Here is a 19,775-nt window from a genome sequence, read left to right as displayed (position 1 = left end):
ACTTTGGAAGATCCGTCTGCCCGCTGCATTCCTGGACGAGAACAATTTGAAACAGAGAGCAGGCCGACTCCCTCGCACAGGCCCGACCAGGCAATTCCGTCAGCCCGGTGCGTCCACCGCAGCGGGGCGGTGCGTTGAACTCGGCAAGAAAACGTGTGCAAGTGTACCAAAGCCATATCGCGAGCTCAACGCCTTCCTCTCACATTTTTAATCGGAACACGGTCGATGTGCAGTCAGGAGATTATCGAAGAGAGGGGGTAGGTGGGGGAGCATGGTATGAAAATGGCGACCTTCTCCACATGCACCGACCGACATGGGGTCACTTGCAAAGGGCAGGAATTCGGTGCTGCTTAACCGAACAGCACTCGCCACGCACCGTCACGCAGACAGGACGGCAGATCTGAAATCGGTCCCTGCCCCTCCCCTCCCCCCTCTGGAAGGGCAATAATCAACACTCTCCAATCCTGTGGGGCTAGTTGCAAAGCGTGATCTGTTAATATTCAAGCAGCTCCCTCTTTGTTGCGTAGGCCTCTGTCCCCTTCCCCCTCCACCATCGACGCCCCCATCCTCCGCCTCCTCCCCCACTCCCACCACCGCCCCTCCGTCACACCCGCTCCGCCTGTCGGTTGGGCTGGCACACGACGCGGAGGATGCCGGGGGTCTCTTCCATCACCCGGACCAGGAGGTTGTCGATGTAGCTCTCCAGCTCCCGCACGTGGCTGTCCTTCTTGGAGATGACATCCCTCTGCTTCAGGACCAGCTGGATCAGTTCGTCGTGGGTGAGCTGGGCGTACGCGGCGGCTGGGTCAGATGGATCGTAGTCCTTGTGGGAGAGGGGGGTGGGGGGTGGGGGGAAAGAGAGAGAAAGGGTTAAAAGGACGCAGAAGGACTTGGAACCGGAGGGCACACATTTACGGCGGGGAAACGTATTTTTGGGGGGGGGGGGGGGGGGGAGAACAGGCGGCCTGGGATGCGCGGCGGAGGCAAATTCGACCTAGGCTGTCAACGAAAAGCAGGGTTGCAGGGAGAGAAGGCAGGAGGGGGAGGGAGGGGGTTATGCTGATCACCCGGGGGGATAGCACATGCCACGATTGGCCGAATGGCCCCCTTCTGTGATGTAACCATTCGGTGATTCTCGCCACTAAGAGGGAACGGGACAGCCTATCTGCGCATAGCAAGCTCCCACAAACAACAATGCGTTAATGAGATCGGCTGTTTACGTGGGCACCTTTCTGGGGGATAGACATTAGCCCGACACCCCCCCCCCCCCCCCCCCCCCCCCACTCACATCTTCGAATTAGCGCCGTGGAAGGGGGGGGACACTTCAAGAATATTGCACTGGTTCCGGGGATGAAAGGGTTGATGGACGAGGAAGTTTAAACAGTTTGGGTTTATACTCCCTGGAGTTTAGAAGGATGAGGGGGGATCTGACCGAGGTGTAGAAAATACTACGAGGGATTGATGAAGTAAACGGAGACCAAATGTTCCGCCTTGTGGGGCAACCTAGAACGAGAGGTCACGGATACAGGTTTGAGAGGCGGTAGATTGGGAACTGAGACGAGGAGGAACTGCTTCTCGTAGAGGGTGGTGAAGTTGTGGAACTCGCTGCCCCACAGTGCGGTGGAGTCCGAATCATTAAATGGCTTCAAGAGAGAGATCGATATATTTCTGATTTAAAAACGGGTTAAAGGGATATGGGGAAGATATAGGGAGGTGGATTTGAGACCAGGAAGAGAGCAGCCCTGAATGAAATGAAATGAAAATCGCTTATTGTCACAAGTCGGCTTCAAATGAAGTTACTGTGAAAAGCCCCTAGTCGCCACATTCCGGCGCCTGCTCAGGGAGGCTGGTACGGGAATTGAACCGTGCTGCTGGCCTGCCTTGATCTGCTTTCAAAGCCAGCGATTTAGCCCTGATTGAATGGCGGAGCAGGCTCGAGGGGCTGAATGGCCGACTTCTGCTCCTAATTCCTAAGTTCCTACGAATCCTATGAACCTGGGAAACGGTTTTGTCCGGTCTGATTTTTTTCTGTCACATTTTAAAGGTGGCTTTTTACCATTGAGCGAAGGAATCGTAGGGCAGCACTGTAGCACAGTGGTTAGCACAATTGCTTCACAGCTCCAGGGTCCCAGGTTCGATTCCGGCTTGGGTCACTGTCTGTGCGGAGTCTGCAAATCCTCCCCGTGTGTGCGTGGGTTTCCTCCGGGTGCTCCGGTTTCCTCCCACAGTCCAAAGATGTGCAGGTTAGGTGGATTGGCCGTGCTAAATTGCCCTTACTGCTCAAAATCGCCCTTAGTGTTGGGTTACTGGGTTATGGGGATAGGGTGGAGGTGTTGACCTTGGGTAGGGTGCTCTTTCCAAGAGCCGGTGCAGACTCGATAGGCCGAATGGCCTACTTCTGCACTGTAAATTCTATGAATCTCAAAAGCAGCAAGGAGCTTTCTGACTTAATAAATGTCTTCAAGGCCTCCTGGTCAGAGAAGGTTGACCAGACTAACACTTGTACCAGCCTCCCCAAACAGGTGCCGGAATGTGGCGACTAGGGGCTTTTCACAGTAACTTCATTTGAAGCCTACTTGTGACAATAAGCGATTTCTTCTTCTTCCTGTCATAAGCGGATTGTCTTCGGAGGAAAGACTGGGAGTGTCCGGATTTATCTCCACTGGAGTTTAGAGGGGTAACAGGCGACTTGATTGAAACATACGACATCCTGAGGGAACTTGACAGGGTGGGCGGATGTGGAGAGGATGTTTCCTCATGCGGAAAAATCTAGAAAGAAGGGGTCACTTTTTTTTTTTAAATAAATAATACGGGGTGGCCCGTTTAAAACGAGGCAAAACTATTTTCTCGGAGGGTGTCGCGAATGTTTGCAACTCTCTTCCTGAGAAGGCGACGGGAGCAGAGATCTTAAATATTTGAAGACAGAGGTATGAATTCTGGGTAAGTCAGGTTAGCAAGCCAATAGGTTATCGGGGGCCGTGTGTCGTTCTTGCCAACACACCAGACGTAATAGGGCTCAATTGAGTCAGCGAGCTCGGACAAAGTAACTGAAAAGCTGACAGCCTGTGGAGGAGGAATAAACAGGGGGGGCGCTCGCCTCCGACTAAACTGGAAATTAAATTCAACGCCAGCCTTTAGACGCTGTCAACACAGCGGCAGACTCATTTATCTCCACGGGAGCTGACAAAGGATCAACTCCCGAGTGCAGGAACGGCACACGCAAAAAGGTAGGAATTCAAGAAGTAGGCGCTCTCTCTCCCTCTCTCTGCACCCCCTTCCCAAATCCAAACTGGTAGATCAACAATTGAGAAGGGGTTCACAACCCGCCTTCGGAAATACTTTACATGTTTCCAAAAAAAGGGGGATAGAAGTTTCCAAATGCGCCTTAAACCTTTGTGGTTCAATAAATAGAAGATGTGGACCGCACAGAGATTGAGGTGGTGCATTGTGCGATTGAATGAGGTCACTGGTAAGATGACGGAGCGAGCTATACATATATATATTAAACAAAAACGCTCCTAACTACCAATTTCCCAGTCAAGGTCTTTAACTCCTTGCGATGAGTTAGGACTTTGCCACAGGATAGCCAAGTTGCCACCCAGGTTGATAGGGTTGTTAAGAGGCGTATGGTGTGTTGGATTTCATTAACAGGGGGATTGAGTTAAGGGCCACGAGGTTTTGCTGGCAGCTTTATAAAACCCTGGTTAGACCACACTTGGAATACTGGGCGGGATGCTCCGAAGCCGTGCCGGCTGGGAGAATCGGCGGTCGCGCCATTTTTCCGCGCGACGCTGGCGCGCGACTCTCCGAGATGCGGAGACTCCGCGCCGTTCGTGTAGGCGCGTTTGGCACGGCGGCGGGTCGCTCGTAAACGGCCTCGTCCCGCCGGCGCCACCTGGTCACTGCCGGCGGTACTCGTCACGAAGGCTTAGGGGGGGGGGGCGGCCTGTAGAGGGGGCTCCCTTCCGGGGGGCGGGGGGGGGCCCTCCGATGGGGTCTGGCCGTCTGGCCCTCTCTCCCCCTCCCCCGGGCCTACTTCCTTGCGCGACCGGCCCCAGAGCCCCGGCGCCACGTTGGTGAGGGGCCGGAGCGCTCCGCGAGGCTACCGCGCATGTCATCGTTGGCGCCGGTACCCGCGGCGCCAGTACGCGCCGGGATCTGCGGCTGGAGCGTCGCGAACCACTCCAGCGCCGGGCTGGCCCCCCGTATGGGCCAGAATTCGACGTGGGAGCGGTCTATTCACGCCGGCGTAAAACGCGACGGCGTTTGCGACGGTGTGGACACTGCCTCCATTTCGGAGAATCCCGCCCGGTGTGTCCACTTCTGGTCGCCTCATTATAGGAAGGATGTGGATGCTTTGGAGAGGGTGCAGAGGAGATTTACCAGATGCTGCCTGGACTGGAGGGCAGGTCTCATGAAGAAAGGTTGAGGGAGCTAGGGCTTTTCTCACTGGAGCGAAGAAGGCAGCGAGGTGACTTGATAGAGGTGTACAAGGTGATGAGCGGCATGGACAGAGCGGATAGCCAGAGACTTTTCCCCAGGGCGGAAATGGCTGTCACGAGGGGGCATAATTTGAGGTGATTGGAGGAAGATATAGGGTAGATGTCAGAGGTCGGTTCTTTACACAGAGAGTGGTGGGTGTGTGGAATGCACGGCCCAGCAGAGGCGGTGGAGTCAGAGTCATCAGGGACATTTAAGCGACTCTTAGACAGGCACATGGACAGCAGTAAATTGAAGGGGTGTAGGTTAGTTGATCTTAGATAGGATAAATGGTCGGCACAACATCGTGGGCTGAAGGGCCTGTACTGTGCTGCACTGTTCTATGTTCTATGTCGCCCCCCCCCCCCCCCCCCCCCAAATCGTATTGTGGTCAATCCGTTTAATTCGGAACACATTTCGAGGCGCATTTGGAAACTTGCGTCTCTGGTTTTAATGTTGCCTCGCCGACAGCAGTTGACGCAAGCTTTTTTTTTTAAGCCTGGGGCCTTCCGACCTCTCACCCTGCACCCCAGTGTGCCCACGCTGATGGTCTCCCACCGGTCACAAAGGCAGAGGGGGTGGGGCCGGAGTAGGCCGCAGAGCCTGCTCGACCAGCCAGTGAGATCGTGGCTGATCTTATCAGGGCCCCTCGTGGTCGTACCAAAGGAGCCGCCTTGCTCCCTCCTGGGGGGAGACAATTACACATAACGACGGGGGCCCGAGAGGGGAGATCGCTCACACGTCCACCTTAAATGGGGGAGCCCTTATTTTGGAACCGTGCCCGCGAATTCTCACCTTGAGGGAGGTTCGACTTTGGCTGAGGCCCTAACAGGCGCCCTGTTGAAGATTTGATTCCGTGGCATCCACTGTCCTGTACCTGGGTTTCAGGTTTTCCTCAGCGGTTACCTCGTGCGTCTTGGTCTCGATTGCGCTCATGGGCTTCACGGGATGCGGTCTGGGAGAAACAAAATGACAGGGCTTAGAATTTGCGGTTAGAAATAATCGAAAGACACCTCGGCGCATCGGGGTGGACTGTGAGCCCTTCGGTCCCTCAGCTCCCACTTGCCCGGGGAAATGTTCTCAAGCCTTTGGGAAGCCCCTCCACAATTTGGGCAGCTTTTTATGGGGAATTAAAATCTCCTGCCCCTCACCTTAAATTTAACTGTGAAAGCTGTGTGGAAGTTGCCACATCTCTGGAGCTTGCAACGAGAGGCGCTTCACAGATAGAAGCTGGAGCCACGATCCTCACAACGCATACGAAGAATACAGCACAGGAACAGGCCCTTCGGCCCTCCAAGCCTGCGCGATCACGTGTCCTACCTGGACCAATCACCTGTACCCTCTCTACCCCGTCTGTTCATGTGCCTATCCAGATAAGTCTGGAAGGTCGCTAACGTATCTGCCTCAACCGCCTCACTTGGCAGCGCATTCCAGGCCACCACCACCCTCTGTGTAAAAAAACCTCCCCCGCACATCTCCACTGAACCTTTCCCCCCCTCACTCTTGAACTTGTGCCCCTTGTAAATGTAATTTCCGCCCTGGGAAAAAGCCTCCAGCTGCTCACCCTATCTATACCCCTCGTAATTTATAAACTTCTATCAGGTCGCCCCTCAGCCTCCGTCTCTCTCGGGAGAACAATCCCAGTTCATTCAATCTCTCCTCATAGCTAATACCCTCCATACCAGGCAGCATCCTGGTAAACCTTTCCAAAGCCTCCACATCCTTCTGGTAGTGTGGTGACCAAAAATTGGACACAGTATTCCCAATGTGGCCTAACCAACGTTCAAAAACATAATTTTAGGGAGGCTGGAGCTGAGGTTGACAAGTGTTCAGAGGAAAGTCTGAATCAGATTGACAGCCAGATATCTGTGGTGTCGGTTTCCTGTCCTGTCGATTATCTCCACACCTGCGGGTAATTTGCCGGAGGCTACAGAAAGTTGGACAACCTAGAGCAGGCACCTCAAAGGCACTGGAGCAGTACTTCCAGCAGTGTCTTCACAAGATGCTCCATATCCAAGGGCAAGGAGGACGGTCCAACAGAGGAGAGGGAAAGAGGAAAACTGGGAGTGGAGGAAAGAAAGTCGGGACAGAAGCCCACTCTGACATGAGGTAATGGTCACTTTGGGGATAAAAGTCGAGGTTCTGAGGTCTTCCTTGCTGGCCAAGTACTGAAGACTCTCGAGGCCGAGTTCCAAGGAAATTACCATCAAGAAGGAGCCAGGAAGGGTTACGCTTCTACAGACTAATCACCACCATGAAGTTGTAAACGTCAAGATCTTCAAGTCGTTCAGTAAACCTTTTTCCTTAATAAACATTTTACATTTTTTTTTTAAAACATAATTTTAGAGCTATTATACTCTTTTCTTTTTTATATATAAATTTAGAGTACCCAATATCATTTTTTCCAATTCGGGGGCAATTTAGCGTGGCCAATCCACCTACCCTGCACATCTTTGGGTTGTGGGAGCTAGACACATGCAGACACGGGGAGAATGTGCAAACTCCACACGGACAGTGACCCAGAGCTGGATCGAACCCGGGACCTCGGCGCCGTGAGGCAGCAGTGCTAACCCACTGCGCCACCAGGCTGCCCTAGCTTTATACTCGATACCCCGTCCTATGAAGGCAAGCATGCCATAGGCTTTCTTTACCGCCATTTCCACCTGTGCTGCCACTTTTAACGGTCTGTGGACCCGCACGCCCAGATCTCTCTGTGTCTCTGTGCTCCTGATGATTCTGCCATTTATTTTATACCTCCCACCTGAATTGGATCTACCAAATTGCATCCCCTCGCATTTGTCCGGGTTAAATTCGATACCTCGAGGAACAGGCTGAAAAGTGCAACCATTTCACCACCGTACACAGGTCGGACACTCAGCGCGGGGAATGCTTCAGTAAATAAAACATGGTGGGTGGCTTGGGCCACATTGCCAAGACGCGTTGGGCCAGAAAAACCTCTCCGACGCCAAAACGTGCAAGAACAACAGCACAAGGAAACCATCCAATTGCGTCTACGAATTAGCGGATGAAGCTCTAGGTCAGTCAACAGACAGCAAAGCCACGCTACAGCGAGAGCCAAAGCTAGGCGCCGCGTCAATGCAGGGCGATCAAGAATGCTTTTGGGCGTATCCAAACTTGACGGTCACCAAGTTAACAGGGGATGGGCAGGGGCGCGGCAGTGTCGCTAATGCCAGAGACAGTTCTGCGAAAGCTGACGCACCCGTCTTTGAAACAGTCAAATGTGATCTGTAGGGCGTACACTGAAGAGGTTGTATCATTAAAAAGGGTGCATTATGGTGCAAATGGAAGTTGCCATAGGGGGGGTGGCCATTGATGAAGCAGCTGAAGATGGTTGAGCCTAGGTCACCAGGCTGTCTGCTTTCTGCAGGCAGGGGCGTTGCTGGGCAACTCTCTCCGCAGGGACGAGCATTTCCCAAATCATAGTTTTCAAATCTCCCCCCCCCCCCCCCCCCCCCACGGCCTCGCTCCCCTCCTCCAGCTCCCACAACCCTCCGAGATACCAGCACTCAACTAACTCTGGCCTCTTGAACTTCCCCTGGTTCACATTGGCGCCGTGCTGCCTGGGGGGGGGGGGGGTCAAGCTCCGGAATTCCTCTTAACACCCTCTGCCTCTCGCTCTCTCCTTCGTAAAGCCAACTCTAACTAAGCTTCCGGCCGCATGTGGCTTTAGTACGGCGCAGTGTCAAGACGATCGTTTCGAACGCTCCTGTGCCGCGCGCTGGCTCGTTTCATTGTGTCAAAGGTGCTATATAAATGCAGGTTTTTAATTGTGTTGTCGCCATGCTGGGACACTAGGGGCGTGGCTAGCTGCAGAGCGTCAGCCCATTGCTGGGAGGACCTCAGGAGGAAGCCGAGATGGATCAACATCTCGGCCAATACTTCAAACCCCTCGAGTCTCGTCTCGGGCTGCAATTTGGGGATATCTATGGAGCCTCCTCCATTGCCGGCTGGTCAATTGTCCACCGTCGTTCGGGAACTGGGCGTGGCAGGACTGCAGAGCTCGATACCGCGAGCTGTGGGACCGCTTAAGCTCTTGTCGAGCGGACGCTGCTTCTGCTATTTACAGCTGGCACGTAGTCCTGTGTTGTACGATTCAACAATCTGGCTCCTCTCTTTTAGGCAATGGATCAATACTTGGGAAAGGAAGGCAGAGAGATGCGAGGCAATGAAAATACTTGGAGCCGGGCTAAGTGGAGCGCACGGGCCTCCTTCGCAATGGTTAGCACGGGTCACAGCGCCGAGGACCCGGGTTCGAACCCAGTCCCGGGTCACTGTCCGTGTGGAGTTTGCACATTCTCCCCGTGTCTGCGTGGGTTTCACCCCCACAACCCAAAGATGTGCAGGGTAGGTGGACTGGCCACGCTAAATTGCCCCTTATTGGGAAAAAAAGAATTACAGCACCTCGACAAGTATAGAGAAGCTTTTTCCCCAGGTGGAAGAGACAATTACATGGGGACAAAGGTTAAAGGTCGTGAGGGGCAAAGTTTAGAGGAGATGTGCGAGGGAGGTTTTTTTTTTTCTTTACACAGAGGGTAGTGGGTGCCTGGAACTCGCTGCCGGAGGAGGTGGTGGAAGCAGGGACAATAGTGACATTTAAGGGACATCTTGACAAATACATGAATAGGGTGGGAATAGAGGGATACGGACCCCAACTCTCTACTCCGCGTGAGTCATAGAATCATAGATTTACAATGCAGGAGGCCATTCGGCCTATCGAGTCTGCACAGGCTCTTTGAAAGAGCACCTTTCCCAAGCCCACACCTCCACCCTATCCCCATAACCCAGTAACCCCACCCAACACGAAGGGCAATTTTTGGACACTAAGGGCAATTTAGCATGACCAATCCACCTGACCTGCACATCTTTGGACTTGCGGGAGGAAACCAGTCCCCCGGCCTATCCCCGTAACCCTACCTAACCTGCGCAACCTTGGTCACTAAGGTCAATTTAGCGCGGCCAATCCACCCAGCTTGCACAACTTTGTACTTGCGGGAGAAACCGGAGCGCCCGGAGGAAACCCACGCAGACACGGGGAGAACGTGCAGACTCCCAGACAGTGACCCAAGCCGGATCGAACATGGACCCTGGCGCTGTGAAGCAATTGTGCTAACCACTGTGCTACGTGCTGCCCAAAGTCAAGGACGGTTCTTTAAAAAAATATCTACTGACTCTGAACTCAGTTCTGTCTTCTAATCTGTGTGAACCATGTTTTACCATTTTCTTGCCTTCAGTAATTAGCAAACTCACCATCTTCAATTCAAATTGATACCTTTTAAAACACACAAGGGCCAGTTTAGCTCAGTGTGCTAGACAGCTGGTTTGTGATGCAGGACAAGGCCAGCAGCGTGGGTTCAATTCCCATAGCAGCTGAGAATTCGGAATTCTCCCTCCGTGGACCCGAACACGCGCCGGAATGTGGCGACTAGGGGCTTTTCACAGTCACGTCATTGCAGTGTTAATGCCCACTTGTGACAATAAAGATTATTTCTTTATAAATGCTGGGTATGGGGGAATAAAAGGGACTATTAAAGTCTTGTTGCAACCAACAAGAGAGGGTTGAATAAAGACAGGGAGCCAATTCATCCGAGAATCCCTACAGTGCAGAACGAGGTCATTTGGCACATTGCACCGGCCCTCCGAAAGAGTGCCCCAACTAGGCCCATATCCCCGTCCAATCCCCCTGCCCCACCCAACCTTTTGGACACTATAGGGCAATTTAGCCAATCCACCTAACCTGCACATCTTTGGACTGTGGGAGAACGAGCACCCGGAGGAAACCCGCAGACACGGGAGAACGGCAGACTCCGCACAGCAGCCGACACGGGCCGTGAGAACGTGCAGACTCCGCACAGTCCCCGAGGCCGGAATCGAACGTGGATCCCTGGCGCTGTGAGGCAGCAGTGCTGACCACTATGCCAGCCACCGTAGATCCTCACTGGGACTGTAATTAATTTGGGGGTATCCCAGCCTGGCGGGGATCTCACCCAGCTTTGGGGTACGTTACCCAGGCTGGGTCGTAACAGCATTCAAAGTCCCCGGGCAGAAGCTAACCCGTAACCTCTTCCCAAGCCCGCTCTCGCCGCCCCCCCCCACCCACCCCCCCACCAAGCTAACTGAAGCTCACCTGCGTCTAGAAGAGACTGCTGACCCACTGCTCTGTGACGGGATTGGCTGTGTCTCCGTGGGCGAAACCCGGGCCTGAAGCAGCCTCTTCTGGCCAGAGTCTTCCACTTCAGGAGGATTCCCTGCTGGTGTCGTGACCGAGCAAAGGACGTCAGTCACAGGTGGCGTGGACTGAGGGAGAGGAGGCGGAGACGCAGGTGGAGGCGGGGGAGAAACAAGGCAAGGCCTGGTGGAGGAGGCCGAAGGGCAAGGAGGAGAGGCTTGGGCAGAGAGGGGAGGAACGGCAACGGAACTTCCGGATGTTTCCGGCTTGCGTTCGATGGGAGATTCTTCACTCGAGCTCAGGGTGAAATGGTCCGAGGAATCTGGTTTGGTCACCAGATCGTCGCCCTGCAGGAACCCCACGGATATGTCCACGTCTTCACTTCTATCACCGAGCGCCGGACTCAGATCAAAAGGGCCTCGCTCCTCGGTGACGATCGTGTCACTGGCTGGCGTCTCCTGCACCCCAGAGTTTCCACCCGTGCTTCTTCCCGTCGCCCCGGGTTGCAAAGCACCCAGGCGTTCCAAGTCAGCGACGTGGTCTTCGATTGGATCAGGAGGAGGAGTGTGGCCGAGCATTTCGTGAGCCAGCAAGTTGGTGGCGGGTTCGGACAGAGACGGCGGCGATCCCAGCCAACCCGCGTTCCCGGCGGTGTGCGTTGCCCGTCCGCCCCCCGCGGAACCTTCCGCCTTCACCGGCAGGTCACCAGTTTCCACCTCTGCGACGGGGTAACCCTGGGCGCCGGCCTCGTAGGCGCGTCGGGGGGAGATGGCGGACGGTCGATCTGCAATCCCACTTGGCGTCATACTCCGCTCGTTTTCTTCTTGGCCGCCGGTTAAGGAATCCTCGTCGGGGGACCCCAATCCCGGAGCAAAATCGGCGTTGCCAAGCTCGTGGGCCGCTGTTAATGGTTGGACCCCGTAGTCGATGCCCCCTTCACAAGGCGGCAGGTCCTCGCCGGGTATTTCCTCAGGGGTATGGGGCGAGTCGTCGGTAACGGTAACCTGAGCAACATTGCTGGGCGCTGGAGTGGGTGCAAGCTTCCGGATCTCGGCGGAGAGCGGTTCCGGATTCAATGCGCCCTCCGAACTAGGCACCCTCATCCTCAACGGCACCTTGGGTGGAACACTGGAAACGCTAGTCTCTGATGGAGGGGAGGAGACAAGATGGAGGGAAGCTTCTGGTCCCCGGGACGCGTCGGCTCGGGAATCACCGAGCTCAGAGCTCCCGCTTAGGGGCTGCCGTTCACGAGCCACCTTCCCGTCCTCCTGGCCACTTGCCAACTTGCATTCCGGACCGGCGGCTGCCGGCCCCTGATCTCCGGAAAAACCTTCGCATTCCTCGACTTGCTCAGCGGAGGCGCCGTTTAGTGAGGAACTCTTCCCAGCCAGTTCTTGAAGCAGAGCCCGAGCGGACGTCCTTCCGCCGGCGTGCCTTTGCGCGGGTGCCGCCCCCCCGCGATTCGCCCCCGGCAAGCCCCGCGGCGGAGGAGCCGTTCGCCTCAGCGTCCGAAGACCGTGAAGACAGCGAAGAGGAGCTGGAGCTCGGAAGAGGGGGCAAGCGGGCGTCGTCGTGTTCTTTCACAGGTGGAGGGGGCGACGCCAGGAGCTCGCACTTGGAATTCGGCGGGAATCTTGCAGGCGAGGCGTCCAGGAGCATGGCGGGTGGGCTGTAGGCCTCGTGGAGGCTGGCAAAGTTGGAGTTCCTCGCCCCCTCAGTCGCCGCCGCCACCACTGGAGGAGGTGGGCTAGAGGGGTCGGCTGAGCCAGAAGGGAGGGGAGGAGAGGAGGGAGCTAAAGGTGACATGGTTTCAGCCTTCGGAGACACTTCCAATCTGCAAAAAGGACAGAACACTGGTCAGAGGCCCTTGGTGCTGTCGAGAAGCATCTCGGTCTTTGGTGGGGTTTTACAGGCGGGGTCGGAACTCGACTACAAGGCAAAAAAAATGCTCTATTCTTTCCTTCCACTATCACGCTCCGTAGCTCCTGCTCGACACCCGCCAAAATTTAATTGGGTGAGGGAGATTGCAACACTCCGCGGAACAAAGGAATCCTCGAACACAAACCATAAAAAGCTGGAGCGCCGACACAGAAAGCGATTAGGAAGACAAATGGAGGGGTGGCACGGTGGCGCAGTGGTTAGCACTGCAGCCTCACTGCGCTGAGGACCCGGGTTCGATCCCGGCTCTGGGTCACTGTCCGTGTACTGCTCATCTTTCTGCCATGAAAAGGCTCTCTTGATCATTTGGTGAATTCAGAATTATAAATGTTTTCAGTAGTGAATGTAAACCTGATGTGCTTCTTTTAAAAGGTTTTTTTTGTCTTCTGGATGTTGTTTGGGAAGTTATAAAAGATTACTTTGTGTTGTATTCTTTGGGGGTTGTATTTGAATTAATGGTTGCTGAGATGTTCACTGTATGTTTTAGCACCGCTGCCTCACAACACCAGAGTCGCGGGTTCGATTCCGGCCTCTGTCACTGTCTGTATGAAGTTTGCACTTTCTCCCCTGTGTCTGCGTGGGTTTTTCCTCCCACAACCCAAAAGGTGTGCAGGGGTTAGGGTTAGGCGGGGTTACGGAGATAGGGAGGGGGTGGGTGGAAGTGGGCCGAGGCGGGGCACTCTTCCGGAGGATCGACGCAGACCCGATTGGATAACATCTGGAGTACAATTTTGGCCGTCTTACTTGAGGGTGGATGCGGAGAGGATGTTTCCCCCTCATGAGGGAGTCTGGAACGAGGAGGGAACAGTTTCAGGATGAGGGACCTCCCATCAGAGACGCCGATGAGGAGGAACGTCCTCCATTAGAGGGTTGGTCGTCTGCGGAATTCTCCTTCCCCAGAGAGGGATGGAGGCTGTGAGTCGCTGAGCATATTAAAGGCCGGGATTCTCCGACCCCCTACCGGGTCGGAGAATCCCGGGGGGGGGGGGGGCGGCGCGAAACCCGCCCCGCCGCCCCAAGGCCGGCTGCCGTATTCTCCGGCACCATTTTTCGGGCAGGGGGCGGGATTCAGGCCATGCCAGTCGGGGGCCGTTGGCAGCGCCCCCCCCCCGGCAATTCTCCGGGCCCCGATGGGCCGAGCGGAGGTCCGTTTCTCGCCAGTCCCGTCGGCGTGGGTTACGCATGGTCCCACACGGCGGGATAGGGCAGGTAAGTTGGCTGGGGCGGTCCTCGGGGGGGGGGGGGGGGGGGGGGGGGGGGGGTCCGACCCCGAGGTGGGGGGGGAACCCAAAAGGCCTGGCCCGCGATCAGGGCCCACTGATCTGTGGGAGGGCCTGTTCCATGGGGGCACTTCTTCCTTCCGCACCGGCCCCTGTAGGACTCCGCCATGGTCGGCGTGGCAAAGAGAACCCTCCCCTGCGCATGTGTTAAAATACGCCGGCCGGTCTGCGCATGCGCGTAACCATGCCGGCGGTTCCGCGCATGCGCGAGATCACGCCGGCCCTTCGGCGCATGCACGAACTTGCGCCGTCCCTTCGGCGCCGGTGGAGCGGCGCCAACCCCTCCGCCGTCCACCTAGCTGTTAACGCCACTGGTTATTCCGCCGGTGTGGGGTCTTAGACCCCAGGAGGCAGAATCCCGCTGTCGATTTCTAATCGACAAAGATTACGGCGGGTGGGGGAGGGGAATACATGACCAGGTGCAAATATATTTTGGGCCAAACATTATTTGTTGGACAGGAAGTAGGAATATTATTGAATAAGTCAAGGCCAATTGGAATGGTATTACCCTAAACCCTTTGATTATCTTTGCGAAGGATAATCCTGCCTGACACCCAGTATTGTGCCTGATAGCGCTGAATAATAAGACTGGGTTACACTGGACGTCAGTGATACCTTAACGGACACTGGAGCTCAATGCTCTCCGCAAATCTGACCTACAGTTCTGGACACGTTATTTAACTTGAGAGGGCGGTGCGGTGGCGCAGTGCTTAGCGCTGCTGCCTCACGGTGCCGAGGACCCGGGTTCGATCCCGGCCCCGGGTCACTGTCCGTGTACTGCTCATCTCTCTGCCATGAAAAGGCTCTCTTGATCATTTGGTGAATTCAGAATTATAAATGTTCTCAGTAGTGAATGTAAACCTGATGTGCTTCTTTTAAAAGGTGTTTCTTTTGCCTTTTGGATGTTGTTTGGTCACTGTCCGTGTACTGCTCATCTCTCTGCCATGAAAAGTCCGTGTGGAGTTTGCACATTCTCCCCGTGTCTGCATGGGTCTCACCCCCACAGCCCAAAAAAGATATGCCTGGGAGACGAATTGGCCACGCTAAATTGCCCCTTAATTGGGAAAAGAAAAAGAATTGGGAACGCCAAATTGTAAAAAATTTAATAAATTTAACTTATGGCGTGAGGTTTGGGCCAAAATTCAATTGCCCGAGATGATTTTAATCACCGAAATGGCCACTGCGGGCATTGCCGTGATAGGAGCAAGGAGTAGGCCATTCAGCCCCTCAGGTCTGCTCCGCCATTAAGAAGGACATTGACGTCAACTCAACCCTTCTGCACATTCTCTATTCCAAATTGCTACCCAAACATCGTATCGATGCCCGTCTCAAGGATGCTCGTATGACTGGGTGTCCGGGGTAGCGAATTCCGGAGGTTCAGAACCTTCCGGAGTGAAGACATTCAGCCCCACTCTGAGGCAGTAGCCTCTCCACCGCAGATTCCCCAGCCAGCGATAAACACGTTCTCGGCACCTCCTCCCCACCCCCCCCTCCGAAGGAGTGGATATGTCTCAATGAGGAAAGTCCTGGGAATTTGGGACGAGTCTACCCAATCCCACCTCCTAAACAATCCCAGGGGCCAATCCGAGTGAACCTCTGTGACAGCGAACCCTCTTCAGGATTGGCTCCAAGGCAGAAGCAGAGGAAAACGATGGCAAAGCAGGACTGTACAAACAGACGGACTCAGACACTCAGCACGAGCGAAAGCCACCAACAGACAGACCAAGTGTGGAGCCGGGAGGATCACCATTCTTGCAGTGGCGGAGAGGCAAACCTGGGTAGGCCTCAGGCAATATCTCCTGTACTTGGTGCCAGTTCAGTTGGCCTAAAGATGGGGGTGATCGAGAGCGTGGCGACGAGCGATTGGGCAACCCCCATCGTTCCTGTTATCAAGCCAGATGGTTCAGTAAGAGTCACCATCGTGGGCCTTTTCCAGCAGGCATACACAGGAAGGGGCAGGAAGGTCACTGGAGATGCCGCCAACAGGCTACGGAGACCGACACACCAACGCATGTTGGCGCTCATATCAATGCACGCCGACGCAGAGAAACTGGGCAAAGGGGGCATCGAAAAACATTGCCGTCCTATTCCACACAGGGCAGCTTTGGAGACGCCCCACGGTAAATGCCAACCACCCGGGTCCTACTCATACAGAAAACTGTCACATGTCAACTAGGCCAAAGCCACCCGCTCAAAATCTACTGGATAACTAGACTAATTCCTCAACCTTGAATTAACCCAAAAGGCTGTGTACGCTCTGTGCCAGCAGAGTTTCATAGCTCACTACAAACCCAATGAAAACTTTGGATTGTGGAGGCAGTGGCGATACGCTTGGTGCAGTTCCGAATGGACAGTAAGAGTCAACTGTGCAGGCTGGGAGAGGAATCATGAAGTTGAACATAAGATCGTGAGGGAATTCGACCGTGGATTCTGAAACAATATTTCCTTTTGTGGGAGAAACTGGGATGGGAGGAGCAGGAGGGGGGGGGGGGGTACAGAGAGAGAGAGAGGGAGTGCAGAGAGAGAGGGAGGGGAGTGCAGAGAGAGAGAGGGGGAGTGCAGAGAGAGAGAGGGGGAGTGCAGAGAGAGAGAGAGAGGGGAGTGCAGAGAGAGAGAGGGGGAGTGCAGAGAGAGAGAGAGGGGGAGTGCAGAGAGAGAGGGGGGGGGAGTGCAGAGAGAGAGAGGGGGAGTGCAGAGAGAGAGAGGGGGAGTGCAGAGAGAGAGAGGGGGAATGCAGAGAGAGAGAGAGGGGAGAGCAGAGAGAGAGAGGGGGAGTGCAGAGAGAGAGAGGGGGAGTGCAGAGAGAGAGAGGGGGAGTGCAGAGAGAGAGAGGGGGAGTGCAGAGAGAGAGGGGGAGTGCAGAGAGAGAGAGAGTGCAGAGGGAGAGAGGGGGAGTGCAGAGAGAGAGGGGGAGTGCAGAGAGAGAGAGGGGGAGTGCAGAGAGAGAGAGGGGGAGTGCAGAGAGAGAGAGGGGAGTGGAGAGAGGGGGAGTGCAGAGAGAGAGAGGGGGAGTGCAGAGAGAGAGAGGGGGAGTGCAGAGAGAGAGGGGGAACGCAGAGAGAGAGGGAGTGCAGAGAGAGAGGGGGAGTGCAGAGAGAGAGAGGGGGAGTGCAGAGAGAGAGAGGGGGAGTGCAGAGAGAGAGAGGGGGAGTGCAGAGAGAGAGGGGGAGCGCAGAGAGAGAGGGGGAGTGCAGAGAGAGAGGGGGAGTGCAGAGAGAGAGAGGGGGGGAGTGCAGAGAGAGAGAGGGAGTGCAGAGAGAGAGAGGGGGGGGGAGTGCAGAGAGAGGGGGAGTGCAGAGAGAGAGGGGGAGTGCAGAGAGAGAGGTGGAGTGCAGAGAGAGAGGGGGAGTGCAGAGAGAGAGGGGGAGTGCAGAGAGAGAGAGGGAGTGCAGAGAGAGTGGGGGAGTGCAGAGAGAGTGGGGGAGTGCAGAGAGAGAGTGGGAGAGTGCAGAGAGAGGGGGGGAGTGTAGAGAGAGAGAGGGAGTGCAGAGAGAGGGGGAGTGCAGAGAGAGAGGGGGAGTGCAGAGAGATGGGGGGAAGAGAGAGAGAGGGAGTGCAGAGAGAGGGGGGCAGAGAGAGAGAGGGAGTGGAGAGAGAGGGGGGCAAAGAGAGAGAGGGAGTGGAGAGAGAGAGGGGGGAGTGTAGAGAGCGAACGGGAGTACAGAGAGAGAGGGGGGAGTACAGAGAGAGAGAGGGAGAGTACAGAGAGAGAGGGGGGAGTACAGAGAGAGAGGGGGGAGTACAGAGAGAGAGGGGGGAGTACAGAGAGAGAGGGGGGAGTACAGAGAGAGAGGGGGGAGTACAGAGAGAGAGGGGGGAGTTTAGAGAGAGAGGGTGAGCACAGAGAGAGAGAGGGGAGTGCAGAGAGAGAGGGTGTGCAGAGAGAGAGAGGGAGTGCAGAGAGAGAGAGAGGGAGTGCAGAGAGAGAGAGGGAGTGCAGAGAGAGAGGGAGTGCAGAGAGAGAGGGAGTGCAGAGAGAGAGAGGGAGTGCAGAGAGAGAGAGAGGGTGCAGAGAGAGAGAGAGGGGGTGCAGAGAGAGAGAGGGAGTGCAGAGAGAGAGAGAGGGGGACTGCAGAGAGAGAGGGGGGCTGCAGAGAGAGAGGGGGACTGCAGAGAGAGAGGGGGAGTGCAGAGAGGGAGAGGGGGAGTGCAGGGGGAGGGGGAGTGCAGAGAGAGAGAGGGAGTGCAGAGAGAGAGAGGGGGGGGGAGTGCAGAGAGGGGGAGTGCAGAGAGAGAGGGGGAGTGCAGAGAGAGAGGGGGAGTGCAGAGAGAGAGAGGGAGTGCAGAGAGAGTGGGGGAGTGCGGAGAGATGGGGGGGAAGAGAGAGAGAGGGAGTGCAGAGAGAGGGGGGCAGAGAGAGAGAGGGAGTGGAGAGAGAGGGGGGCAGAGAGAGAGAGGGAGTGGAGAGAGAGAGGGGGGAGTGCAGAGAGCGAACGGGAGTACAGAGAGAGAGGGTGGAGTACAGAGAGAGAGAGGGAGAGTACAGAGAGAGAGGGGGAGTGCAGAGAGAGAGGGGGAGTGCAGAGAGATGGGGGGGGGAAGAGAGAGAGAGGGAGTGCAGAGAGAGGGGGGCAGAGAGAGAGAGGGAGTGGAGAGAGAGGGGGAGTGCAGAGAGAGGGGGAGCGCAGAGAGAGAGAGGGAGTGCAGAGAGAGAGAGAGGGGGAGTGCAGAGAGAGAGAGGGACTGCAGAGAGAGAGATGGACTGCAGAGAGAGAGAGGGACTGCAGAGAGAGAGAGGGAGTGGAGAGAGAGGGGGGCAGAGAGAGAGAGGGAGTGGAGAGAGAGAGGGGGGAGTGCAGAGAGCGAACGGGAGTACAGAGAGAGAGGGTGGAGTACAGAGAGAGAGAGGGAGTGCAGAGAGAGGGGGAGTGCAGAGAGAGAGGGGGAGTGCAGAGAGAGAGGGGGAGTGCAGAGAGATGGGGGGAGTGCAGAGAGATGGGGGGGGAAGAGAGAGAGAGGGAGTGCAGAGAGAGGGGGGCAGAGAGAGAGAGGGAGTGGAGAGAGAGGGGGAGTGCAGAGAGAGGGGGAGCGCAGAGAGAGAGAGGGAGTGCAGAGAGAGAGAGAGGGGGAGTGCAGAGAGAGAGAGGGACTGCAGAGAGAGAGAGGGACTGCAGAGAGAGAGAGGGAGTGGAGAGAGAGGGGGGCAGAGAGAGAGAGGGAGTGGAGAGAGAGAGGGGGGAGTGCAGAGAGCGAACGGGAGTACAGAGAGAGAGGGTGGAGTACAGAGAGAGAGAGGGAGAGTACAGAGAGAGAGAGGGAGTGCAGAGAGAGGGGGAGTGCAGAGAGAGAGGGGGAGTGCAGGGAGATGGGGGGGGGAAGAGAGAGAGAGGGAGTGCAGAGAGAGGGGGGCAGAGAGAGAGAGGGGGACTGCAGAGAGAGAGGGGGACTGCAGAGAGAGAGGGGGACTGCAGAGAGAGAGGGGGGCTGCAGAGAGAGAGGGGGACTGCAGAGAGAGAGGGGGACTGCAGAGAGAGAGAGGGGGGGGGGAGTGCAGAGAGGGGGAGTGCAGAGAGAGAGGGGGAGTGCAGAGAGAGAGGGGGAGTGCAGAGAGAGAGAGGGACTGCAGAGAGAGAGGGGGGCTGCAGAGAGAGAGGGGGACTGCAGAGAGAGAGGGGGACTGCAGAGAGAGAGGGGGACTGCAGAGAGAGAGGGGGACTGCAGAGAGAGAGGGGGACTGCAGAGAGAGAGGGGGACTGCAGAGAGAGAGAGGGGGGGAGTGCAGAGAGGGGGAGTGCAGAGAGAGCGGGGGAGTGCAGAGAGAGAGGGGGAGTGCAGAGAGAGAGAGGGAGTGCAGAGAGAGTGGGGGAGTGCGGAGAGATGGGGGGGAAGAGAGAGAGAGGGAGTGCAGAGAGAGGGGGGCAGAGAGAGAGAGGGAGTGGAGAGAGAGGGGG

General features: G+C 56.1%; 1 protein-coding gene across 1 annotated transcript in view; it reads right to left on the bottom strand.

Annotated features, from left to right (window-relative positions):
* Positions 1 to 562: 562 nt before the first annotated feature.
* LOC140396990 (rab11 family-interacting protein 1-like) overlaps positions 563 to 19,775 on the bottom strand; it is a 58,421-nt gene continuing 39,208 nt past the window's right edge. Inside the window, 4 exon segments of the mRNA XM_072485999.1 lie at positions 563 to 823; positions 5,275 to 5,434; positions 10,625 to 12,108; positions 12,110 to 12,500. Of these exon segments, the coding sequence (XP_072342100.1) occupies positions 605 to 823; positions 5,275 to 5,434; positions 10,625 to 12,108; positions 12,110 to 12,500 (2,254 nt within the window). The 3' untranslated portion in view covers positions 563 to 604.

Source organism: Scyliorhinus torazame, chromosome 20, assembly GCF_047496885.1.
Source record: "Scyliorhinus torazame isolate Kashiwa2021f chromosome 20, sScyTor2.1, whole genome shotgun sequence".
Classification (NCBI taxonomy): domain Eukaryota; kingdom Metazoa; phylum Chordata; class Chondrichthyes; order Carcharhiniformes; family Scyliorhinidae; genus Scyliorhinus; species Scyliorhinus torazame.
Note: the sequence above shows the minus strand (reverse complement) of the source record. Positions and strands in the feature narration are given on the sequence as shown.